Here is an 11,819-nt window from a genome sequence, read left to right on the forward strand (position 1 = left end):
TTTTTTTTTTTTAAATATAGAATGTTTTTTTATAGCGTTCAAAAGATGATTCTTGTTTTAAATTATTTTCATTTTTGAAAGTCTAACTGTAGAAAAGTTACCTGTTACAAAATGAACAGCCGCCGAACAGTTGATGAGGTGAATCAACATTATCGAATAACAGGGTAGAGTCTAAAAAATGAAGTTATTTTTTTTGTTATAAAAATGTTCATAAACTTAACTCGTGTACTTGGTTTACCATTATCTATCTATATTTTTATAATTGTTTTTTTTGTGATTTATTTAATTTAGGTGAATTTAAATACTTTTTATCATATTTTTGTTGATCAATAATTGGCTGAAATGAACTGGAATTAACTGGCTGTTTGTTAACATACATTTTAAACAAATACTCCTTAACTGTATTTGAGTCATATCAAATTTATTTGTCAGCTCAGTTATCTCTTTTTCTATTTCCTTTTATCTAGTCAAGAATTATCTGAAGTTTTTTTGTGATCTTGATATGTATGTATACGTATTGAATTTGTCACAGTTATTCGTAACTCATAATTTAATAAGGGAAGCATTGGAACGTTAATAAAACGAAAGATGCGTATGTGAAAATAAGTACGAATGCTGTTGCTTGGTAAATTAAATAACTTTATACTAACTAATAAATTGAACAAAATTTTACAGACCGTATACTAATTTAAAGTGTCTTTTAAAATTCAAAGTAAACGCCGCGACGACACAGGTGCTATAACATAATATCAGTATATTGGAGTTAATCGTACTTACTTCGTAGAAAATATAACGGAATGTTTTTACCTGTTTTGCTTTACATAGATTCTTTTCATTTTATCTTCCGCTTATGTTAATTATACACAAAATAATATGAATCCCCTGTACTTTAAATGTTGTTCACAGAAAAAGAATTTTAGAATCTTATTGTACTTATGATTCGATTGCGAATTGTTTGTTAACTACGGTAACAAAGGTACTTGTATATGTATATTTCGTAAGATGTACGGAGAAAAGTCTATCATAGTATTTGTAATGTTAATTTCAGGTTCTACGTTAATGTTACGTCTTCATAGTAACTACAATAGAGATATTACTATGTATACAAGTTTATAGTTGAATGATTCATCATCAGTTCGTTACGTAATCTGCGGTAAATTATGTAAATTTCTTAGTAGTACTAACTAATTGAAACATTTAACGTAACACGAACGAGTGAGGAACAGGTGAAAACCCCATGTGTTTTATGTTCATACTTCTTAACATCTTGTTTTACTACGTGATTTCGAAAATTATTATTCACCGTAGACATATTCTTAAATTAAGGATTTCTTTTTTACGATTCTAATTCCTTTTTAACAAACCATCAATATACTCTGCCTGTAAGAAAAAAACAAATTGAATTCACCATTAGTTTTAATGAAGTGAGCGTTTTTCTTAATTATTTAATTATAGCTCGATTTTTATCGAGAATATACACGAATTGTTGCCATAGCCAGGTAGTAAACCTTTTCTAACTCTCAAATACTTGAACAATAACAGTTTTTGTTCAGTCATTTGTACTGTGAGTTTCGACGTAAACTATTCAAAGTATATTGTAAAAATAAATTTGAAATTATTCATAAGCGATCTGTCCTTACAATATGATAAAAGTACCATGTTCAGGGTAATTCGAGTCGGATCGTAGAGGAGACGACGTTTGTCTCTCGGGGTTGTTAATACTTTTGAGATTAATAAACGTCGATTAATTGTACTGTATTTAACTGAAGAACGTGAAACGTTGAGGGTTCCGTCAATGGTCTTTTTTCAGAAAACGTAGAATAAGAATGTTAAAATGCGAGAGGGATCCTAGCTTTCAAGTTCGGTTTCGACAGACAATTACGTAATACAATTTTCGTATAATGGTACTATATTAAGAACAACAAAATCAGCGTAAAACGACCAATAAAATGGATTCTCACGGTTGCTCCCTTGAAAAATTCAGAATCTACACATTATTATCGTACACGTATTTGTCATACAATACCTATACCTATTTCTGTACTCCGCGTGTGCATGGATGTATATAGAGACAGTATGTTAAGACTGAAAACTTGATGAAGCCGGTTTTCAGTTTCATTTTCCGACCTGTTTTAAAATCGGTGTCAAGTAATGCGATCCTAAAATGTAACACCAAACATACAGCTAACAGACGTAAGAGTGCTAATGTAGAAGACGCAACGGACTTTGATACGATGTACAGTACATTTATGACAGCAATGTGATAAAAAATCAACTGAGATTCGATGAGTGGATCGGTGATTTCGAAGGTGTATGTTTTATCAGATATTTGTATTACGTAGCTACGTAAGATGATCCTCGGCGTTGTGTGATATTGCCTTTTGTTTGTGTGATATTGGACTGACTGATAAATCGATTTCTTCTTCAGGAGAAAACTTTTTGTCCAGCCCGATATGCGATTCGCAATAATGTTCCAACTCGATCGGCTACGAATGACTATTTTCAATCTGCCACAATCTGTACCTTGTACGATCGCGAATACGTGCTGTGACTAATTAAAATGAATGTAAGTCGCTCGCAAATTGAAGACGGTCGTTCCGTATCGATCTCATCGTTTCAACTTTGACCCGAACTCTTTCAGTGGTTTGAAAATCGCGATACTCTTAATAACTTTTATAGAAACGTTTTACTGTTCGTAGCAAGCTTAAGCAGAATTCATAAGATTATTAAAAATTAATTTTCCTGTGCGACTTACTGAAAGAGTTAATAAGAATAAGATGCGAGTTGTACTGAACTCACGTACGATAGTCAGTCAATTACAAGATTATTACATGTATCATAAAATGATGATTTCGTTACTCGAAACTCTTACGAGGAGATGTGTAAATGCAAATAAACCATGAAAAAAGTTAATTATGTATGTGTATTTTTCCATACGTCATAACATTTTTATCCGTGACGTTAAATTTCCACTTGCATATAATTAATTCGTGCAATCCATTAGTAGACAGTTCCGTCTTGTTGCATAGTGTCGATCGCTATTATCTCCTTTCACGTGACGTCGATAAAAAGTAATGCTAATCAGACGCGCGAATCGCGGTCGGTTTATGCGAAAAGAACGTACAAAGACGTGAGCGGCATAACGCACAGATGCGTGCGTTCAAAGCGTGCCGGTGCCCACGCGCGAAAATCTATCCGGAAAGGCCACTTTATGTTCTCCACGTGATCATCAGAGAAAGAACTTGTTTAACGTTCACTTTGACGCATCGGCTGTGTAAAATTTTCTACGATTTCACATGCAGTGATTTCTAATGTCGCTCTGGTCTCAAAGATCGCATTCCATTAATATTTTCCTTTACTTATGTAAAACAATGTAGGAAGTTGATCGAGGAAGCATTAGATACTAATTATGTGTAGCTAATTCGTAATTAGGTGAAATGTTACAAGGGCTGCAGGCAATTGAGATAAAGTTATCGGTTGCAGGCGAAGAGACACAGATGTTTCGTCGCGTTTCTACGTACGCAGCATCGATGCGTTATCTGCTTGTATCTTTAGCAGCCGAAAAGTTCGTGTCTTGAACATGTTTATTCTTAACTGTCCTGAAATAACAACACCTCTTAACCGTTTTTACTGGCTTATCTGACAGTTTATTTGATACATCTATGTGAATCTCGGACGCGGTGATTCAAAGATTTTTGCGAAACACATGTTCTTCGTTTTACACTCGTAGAGATAAGATACTACTCGTATAACTATTTGGTTTAAGAGAGAAATCCGCTTTACCCATTAAATCGTCTCATCTGTTAGTTGTCGAGAAGTTCGGTTCGGCAGCGAATAAATAAATAGTCGAATGATCGAACAGGACTTCCGTTTAGGTGCACAAACATTCACGGCCGAGTGGCCACTCCAAAATGTGGGTCCTCGTTTTCGTCCTTTAACGCCGTAAGATAGAAAGTCTACTTGTCCTTACTTCTCTGTTTATCTCTACTTCTAGAGGCTTCTGCAGTAGGAAGTTTTACACTGGAAATGTTTCAACATGATGTTAAGAAGAGTCCTTGAAACCCTCCGTTTAAGAAAATAATCTTCATCGTTACGCCGTTAGAACGACGTGTTCGATTCCTCCTCTTTCACGTGCATTTCGATTCAATTTAATAGTACTCTGCGATCCATTCTTTATAAATGAAATGATTCTGAGACATTACGAATCGTAAGCGGAACGTGTTACGAAATCGCTGGAGCGAAAATTATTTTACTCCTTCGCACATAATTCAAGCCGTCTCGGGAAGCAACCACCGTCTTATTATGGGGCGCATAACTGTCGCGTGCGACGGACAGGAAGTGAGCCGTAAAACCTATTTGTCGGCTCCTTCTTACCCACTTTCCCTCTTAACAGTACCTGTTTCCTTCGAATGCCTCTGCCACTTAAGCCCGATCCAGATTACGCACGTTTTAGTAGAGTTACGTAACAATTCTTGGTGAGAACGAGAAATTACGAAAATTAGAAAAATCGATCGATTAAAAGATGAAGAATTCGACGATATCAAATTTTGTCGCCATGTAATTTTATTGTCAACGTTCCTTTCCACCGCGCCAAATTGTTTATAACTCTTCTTTGTCGGACTAATAGCGCTCGTCACCTAATTAGGTACTTAAGATTAAAAAAAGGGAAAAGAAAAATAGTCTTAACAGTGTGTCTAATCGTTTAGGCGAAAACTGTCGAAATGCCAGAAGGACGTAAAATTCCTAAAGGCCCCCCACTGACGGAACTTGAAACCGATCTGTCAATAGGCGCGAGCTTTTATCACTACGAAAAAGAATTACTGTGTTTCCCACAATGGTACTAATATTGTTCATACTTAATTTCGCCAATATCAAACGTCAGTTAAAGCTGCATTAATTTCGGGGCACAATAAATAGCTGCTGCTGTAGTAGCGATATTTTTTGGGATACGGAGAAATTGAACAAAGATTTCACGCTCATTTCTGGAGAAGAAATGAACGGAGAGATTGTATGTGATGGTTTGCAAGAGCACGTTTTGGTTGCTGAGTAAACTGTAGATTCCAACATGCTGTGAGATCCTGTCCCCATTCGAAAACAGCTGTATCTCTTTGCCGAAGCATTCTCTGGCTTTCTTTATCCCTCCCCTATTTTAAATATGTACAAAGTTTCGTCCACTTTTTCGAGGATCGTCTAAATAGATAGATACAATAATAAATTAGACCTCACCAACAAAAATTGAAAGAGCCAACGTATGAACTATGTCTATGGACGGGCCGTTAAAAATTTCCAAGTTGGCAATGAAAAAAGAGGATCGAAGAAATGAACGATCTATTAATGGGATGTTATAGATATTCATTGATAACGAACGTTCCCAGGTGTGTTCGGCAGACTTTCGGCTTGCAGTTGTTGAGCGCGGTGGGGATGACACGATCGAGGGACATTACAATACTGCCATAAAGCCGTAAGAATACAGGTAGCCTCTCGCTGTCAGGTAAAAGCGCGCACGCTTTGTTGTGGGTATCGCTTACAGTTAATCCGGAACCCACCACAGTGGTGCGATGACCGGGCGTCGTAGACGACAAAGGGACGCTTTCCACGGGATGAAAGAAGACGAAGAAGAACAAGAAGAAGGCGAAGCGACGACGGGATATAGCAATGGTTGACGAGAAAAAAGGGGGAGCGAGAAAAGCGTAGATTCGTATCTCGCGGGGCGCTCAGTTTCTTGTTCTTCTCCTTTGACCGCCGACGCACCGCGGACGGATTCTTGATTTTATCTCCTCGTCGCCGAGAGTCGAGAACAAACTATTAACGACCGTCTGCCCGCCCGGATTCCGTAATTTATGGTGACGATTCTCCCGTTCTCTTGTATACTTATACCTAACGACTCGGCGCAGCGTTCCGTTTAAACGCGATCGTGTGCCGCAGAACAAGTGCGTGGCGTGCGCGATGACCGATTCGAATGCCGTGCCGCGCCGCACGCTTCGGCGAGCGTGTAAATCCGAGCGGGTTGATCGCGACTTCACATTAGTTCACGCGTGTCACGCGATTTCCTTTAGTCGGGAGATTCGTCACTCCAAGAACTCTCAACAGAATTGTCTCTCATCGTTCGATACCTTCACACACTAACGCTTCATTTTACATTTTTTACATTTTATTACCTACCGACATTACACTCCTCTAAAACTCGCTAAACTATAAATATAGACATAATATATCGTTGCTAAACCGGAAGGCACGGTTGTGCGGATACACACAACCCTTCGCTCCGTGTCTACAGAATAATATAGGCATAAAACGAAAAGAAAGCCTTTACTTTCTTTGGTGTAAAATCATATTTTATATTGCTTATTTGCTTTACCTAGCCCTTTCCAGTCATTCACACAATCGAATTTCTTTTATATCTTTTATATGTGCGCCTTAATCCTGGACAAAATAATGTGTTTAAGCCCTTTACAACGCAATAAAGGATTTAACTCGAAGTATACATATATTTTATCTTCTACCCCTAATCTCTATAAGCTCTTTTTACCTCCTCTCTTCCAATTATATTTTGTTTAATTTCCTCAAATTATTTTTCGTCTATCATTCTAATTTTCTAATCCTTATCACAAGTCTTTTTCGTTGTCATTAGCGAGCGAATGCATCATGCGATATACTATATAGATTTTTCGCGGCTACTCGTAAGAAAGTTGGAATTGCATTAACCAATAGCACAGGCGCGGAGGCGGCGTTTCCGTGAAAGGGAGAAAACGTCGGCCAATGGCAAGAGACATAGCCGAGTGCAGCGATGGATCGCTGTAACAGAACCGTCTCTGCAATTCTCAAACGCATCGTCAGTCGTCACTGGTCTTCAACGCGGAGGACGTCGGCCAGAATCGGTTTTTCTACGGAATTTTCGCGCGCGCGTTACAGTGAAATCGCACGAACGAGTGACATTGCATCCACCGAGTGGAAGATGAACTCGATCATGGCGATGCCAATGGAACTTCAGCTGCAACTGCATCAACAGATGCTTTTCCGTCAACAGGAAATTGCTCTTCGAAGGCACAGACCAGGTTCGTCAAGTGAAAATTGCTTACTTCTTTATTCCAAACGAATGAGTTCGAGATTCGATGACTTGGATGTTTTCGATGACAGAGGTATACATATAAGAGAATGAAGACAAATCCTATCTAAGAGGTCAATCGTGCGAAATAAATATATTTTTTCTTCTCGGGTGTCGACACAGATCTCCTTGCCAATTGATCAAATTAAAATTCCATGAAATTCAAAGGCAAAACGCTTAAACAACTCAATCATTGATCTTCATCTTTCTATACATCACGGAGTTTCCCGTTTCTCGGAGATACACCGACTGTAACTGTAACTTTCGCACTTGAGACAAATCATCTTAATGATTAGCCCGTTACTACTCCTTACACAATTTAGCTCTTTCCTATAGCACGTAAGATAAACACCCTCTAATCAATATATGTCAATGCCCCTGAATTTTCCCACGAGCCGAAAAATGTTGGAGACACTCCGTAGAGTGTAATACGCGATGAGTAACCCGCAGAGAGGCGTCACAGATCCGCGCGATCTACCACAGGGTCCAAGATGAAAGGCGCCGACTTTCGGTCGAGCGGACAATCGTTATCTGGTCTATAGGACGGCTCCTTACCGATGTCCCCTCCGCAGGAAGAAAAAGAAGATGAAACGATGGTCGCAATTATCCTAGCCGGGGCCTAATGCCCCGACCGCAGAACCGCGAGACAACAAGTGCAGGACTCGAATCGGTCATGCGGGCAACGCGACGCCTCTATAGATTCGCTTGGAAAAGGTGTTCTTCCCGGCATTCGAGTTACCTCATCCGCGCAATTTCTTGTCCGCCCTTCGCTTCTTCGGTCGCTGTCTATATCGGTGGACGAGATAGCCAGGACAGTCATTCTACAGAAGACTATTTACTGTTGCCTTATTTTCTCTGTTCCATTTTTTGCGCGAATTGTTTGTCTTGTCACAGAAATACGATCTTCCTCTTTAGTCCGCTAACAATGATGTTGCTTCGGTTATTTGTTTTTCTCCGCGAGTTATTATCCCGTGGATTTACGAGAATTCCAGTAAAAACTGTCAGTCAACTGTCTCGGTACGATCACTGACGACGAAGATCGATTCTAGATCGTAACCGGAGAGATTATACAATAGAAGATAGTTGTGGATAACACTTTCGTGGACATGTTGTGTAGGAGTTTTTATTATTTTCTAGAAGACATACCGAATCCGAGTGCATGGACAGTACCAAGTTTAGGCGGGGGACCTCCTCTTTCTCCAGATGTGAAAGTTGAATTGCAAAACAGGGAATTATGGCAACAATTTCATGCAGAGACCACGGAAATGGTTATTACAAAGGTGGGCCGGTGAGTAGGCGACAATTTTTAATAATATTCCTCTGAAAATTTAGGTATTCGTTATTGAAACTCGTGTAGATTATACAGAAGGCATATCCATACAGGTTTCAGATTAAAAATTACTTACTTAAGTGCCAAATTAACCATTTTTAAGTACAAGCTGAAAGTGTGATCGATATTCTTCTCCTCTTCTAAGACAAATGCCGAAATGTTTTTACCTTGCATTCTGTGGGGGTCGGAATGTCCTACAAGGCGCCGGACGACCACACCCTCTGTCGCTGTCGAAACCCTCCGCGCCTCCACTTGAAAAAATGCGACCTGTCCCTTGATTGTTTCCATGCTCATTCTTTTCACTTTCTGACAAACATTCTTTGCCTGTTAGTAATGCCATTTACGGTCAATTTTCTATTTTTCTGACTTCCGTGTTTTACAAACGGGTGAAAGAATTGGAAGATTACGACACGAGATGTCTAACTTATCAGTTACGTACAATCACAGTAGTTTTATATCAACATGAAAATTTTAAATAACAAGAAATTTACAAGAGATTATGAAGTAATAATCAATTCTTTCGCTTTACCTAAGAGTTCTATTGAAAATGGTCAAGAGTTCATCGATAAATGAGATGAGTCAAATACTCGAAACGTGAGATTTTCGTATTACATAGCTTTACGTCACCGACGTTAGGCATGTGAACGCCTTTAACGAGGGACGCGTTCGAGCGACGACAGGGCGATTAGTTTCACGGAAGGTGGTCAAGAAAGGTCGTAAAAATAAGCCTGTGACGACGTGTCCGTTGTTTATCGACGCCGCCGATCTCCGAATCATTTTACGAAGGTAGATTTTGCGGGAAAGTCGTGTAGGCCGGACGGATGCAGGACGAATCACGACTTCCTGTTGTCCTACGCCGGAAACGATCGAGCTACCGGCCAATCTTTCTCCTAGATACGTAGGCATAACTATCTCAGATAAGATTACCGAGAATTTCGCGTCCTTTCTCGCGCTAGATAACTCGCTGATGTCAGTCAAATGATTTCGTACCGTCGTGAACACGGATATCAAAGGGGAGGGAGACGCCAACGTATTGTGAACCATTTCGCAACGTCCTGTTGTCCACACAAGCATTTCATTCATGCGAGTCTTTCCCTAATCTCGAGTCACATCTCGTTGTAAGAATTCATGTTTCTCATCTGTGGTCAAACGTAATGGTGAATAAACAAGATAGGTGAAACAACGAGCGGACGTCGACAGCTCGTGGGCGGTCCAGGTTTTACGATAATTGCGAAGGGTTGTGTCTATCCGCACAACCGTGCCTTCCGGTTTAGCAACGATTTTTCCCTTGCGAGAACCCAACACGTGCCGGCCACATGCACACCGTTTATGGCCCTGCGTTCACGAATTAGTATTCCGTGACACGATCGTCCAGTTCTTTCCTCCTTCGGCAAGTCTCAATACGTTTTGTTCTCTACGATTACCCCCTGCGTCCACGTCGCCGACGTTCTTGCGTCAAACGCCGATGAATAGACATCCATAGAGGAAACGTGCGTAGCAGAAGCGCGATCCCTTGGCTCGCCTCGTTTTCCCCGATTCTCGCTATCCTCTTTTTCCTTGCGAGAAGGGACCGAGGCGGACATAATTAATTTCACGTTTCGCCGTGATTCGCCTGTTACCACTCTTCCTCTAGTGTCTTTATGATTTTACGAGTTTTAATCGGGAAGAGAAAAAAACTCGGCGAAATCGGTCGTAAGAATTTCGTGAAGTTCTATTCAACATCTCGACGAGTAGATCTGCCGGGTTCGTGAAGCAAGGCTACCATTTCTTATCAGAATCGCAAGAGTCAAAGTCGAATCGACGATATCGGTGATGCATTTAAAAATCGAATCAAACGTTTTTACAATATTTCGATACGCCACGTAACTTTCGGCTCGTCTAATCAGTGAGATGAAAAGGAAGCTATTAGGGCGCGTGCTGCCGTTCTGCACGCGTTGTTATATCGCGCTATTACCGCATTATCTGCTTGTTCCGTAATCTCGAGAGGCTTTTTAAAAGGACCAGACGCATGAACATCATCGGCGCACGGGTCTTTCAGCATCCGCGTAGCCGTCGCGACGGCCTAATCCTCCACTTACAAAGGCGCCACTTTTAGTGGATTCGTGCAACACCGGATCATGGCGCCAATCCTGAGAACATATTTCTTTCCTTAATCTTCATGATGGAAGTAGAAATATGATTTTGTTACTTAAGACAGTGTGTAAAACAGTTTCAACTAAAATATTTGGGAAATTTGGGAACATCGTTGATGCAATTAGAAAGAATTTTCCGCCGTTAATGACGCTCAACGTACGTACTTATCGTATCTTCGTTTCGTACCATGATCAAGGCATTACAGAGGATTACGAATGTGTACATAACTTTCCACTTGAAGCGTCAGATAACTTCGGAACGTTAAGGATCGAATGATAATTAAAGATGAAAATCTGGAGTAAGGGTCGGATTTTCCATTGCTAATTGCGTCCATTAAGATGCATACCTTCGGTGGATTTAACTTTTACATTCCGAGGAGTCAGGTACTACTGTAATCGGAGATTGGGACAAACCCTTCACGGATTTAACATCTAAGTGCTCTTACTCATGGGTCACATACGTACTACAATTCTGTTCTGTCTTGACAAAATCCATTACAATAAACTGTATTTAAGAGAACAACTTATCCTTTTGCATCGTTCATCATTCTATTTCATGGATTTCTATGTAAATCGGTAAAAGGCATTCTAACGAAATAACGGTGGGAAAACCGCAATTAGGTATGCAAACGGTCCGAACTGGCAAGCCGCGGATTGACTTTCGGCGGTTTGCCCATAGGATTATCCGTGAGGTTGAAATATTTACACAAGGGGGAGATCCTCGCAGACGGGATCGGAAGATAGCGGTGGCGATGCTCTTAAAGAGTCGCCAGGAAGTAACAGCAGTTCGAGTCGTTGGTCCGGTGACGCCCACTCGTCGCGGCAAGTTAATGACTGGGAATTTTCTGTTCCTTCGTTCTCGTAAGGCTCTCTCGCACTACCTGGGCGCAAAAAATCTACGCACTTGTCTCGACCCGTGAACGAAAGCTTATGGATGTATTGGCTATACAGTCAATCCCAAAAGTTTATGTACCTTAGAAAAACGCATTTCCTATCATTAAAAATAGTGCACTTTTCTTCTAATTTCGATATTTAATGAGTTAAGTATGATTATTTGGCATTTTATTGATGTTGACAAAATCCGACCATCCCAGCGTCGAAACAGCGAACTTTTGGAAAAAAATTTCGTTTTTCCTCAATAACTCCTAAACCCTTGGAGACACGAAAAAATTGCATAGGACCTTTCTTGTAGAGGACGACGAGATCTACAATTTCTGTATAAAAGTTTTTCGCTAGCATTAATAGTTTACGA

At 40.1% G+C, this 11,819-nt stretch overlaps 1 protein-coding gene across 1 annotated transcript in view; it reads left to right on the forward strand.

Moving 5' to 3' along the window:
- The first annotated feature begins 6,849 nt into the window (after nucleotides 1-6,849).
- Nucleotides 6,850-11,819, forward strand: part of LOC108632602 (T-box transcription factor TBX3) — a 9,113-nt gene continuing 4,143 nt past the window's right edge. Inside the window, exons 1-2 of the mRNA XM_018037278.2 lie at nucleotides 6,850-7,055; nucleotides 8,243-8,393. Coding sequence (XP_017892767.2) covers nucleotides 6,956-7,055; nucleotides 8,243-8,393 — 251 coding nt within the window. The 5' untranslated portion in view covers nucleotides 6,850-6,955. The remainder of the gene's footprint in view (nucleotides 7,056-8,242; nucleotides 8,394-11,819) is intronic.

Source organism: Ceratina calcarata, unplaced genomic scaffold (genome assembly GCF_001652005.2).
Source record: "Ceratina calcarata isolate Rehan_Ccalc_2016 unplaced genomic scaffold, ASM165200v1 scaffold162.2, whole genome shotgun sequence".
In the NCBI taxonomy this organism is placed as follows: Eukaryota; Metazoa; Arthropoda; class Insecta; order Hymenoptera; family Apidae; genus Ceratina; species Ceratina calcarata.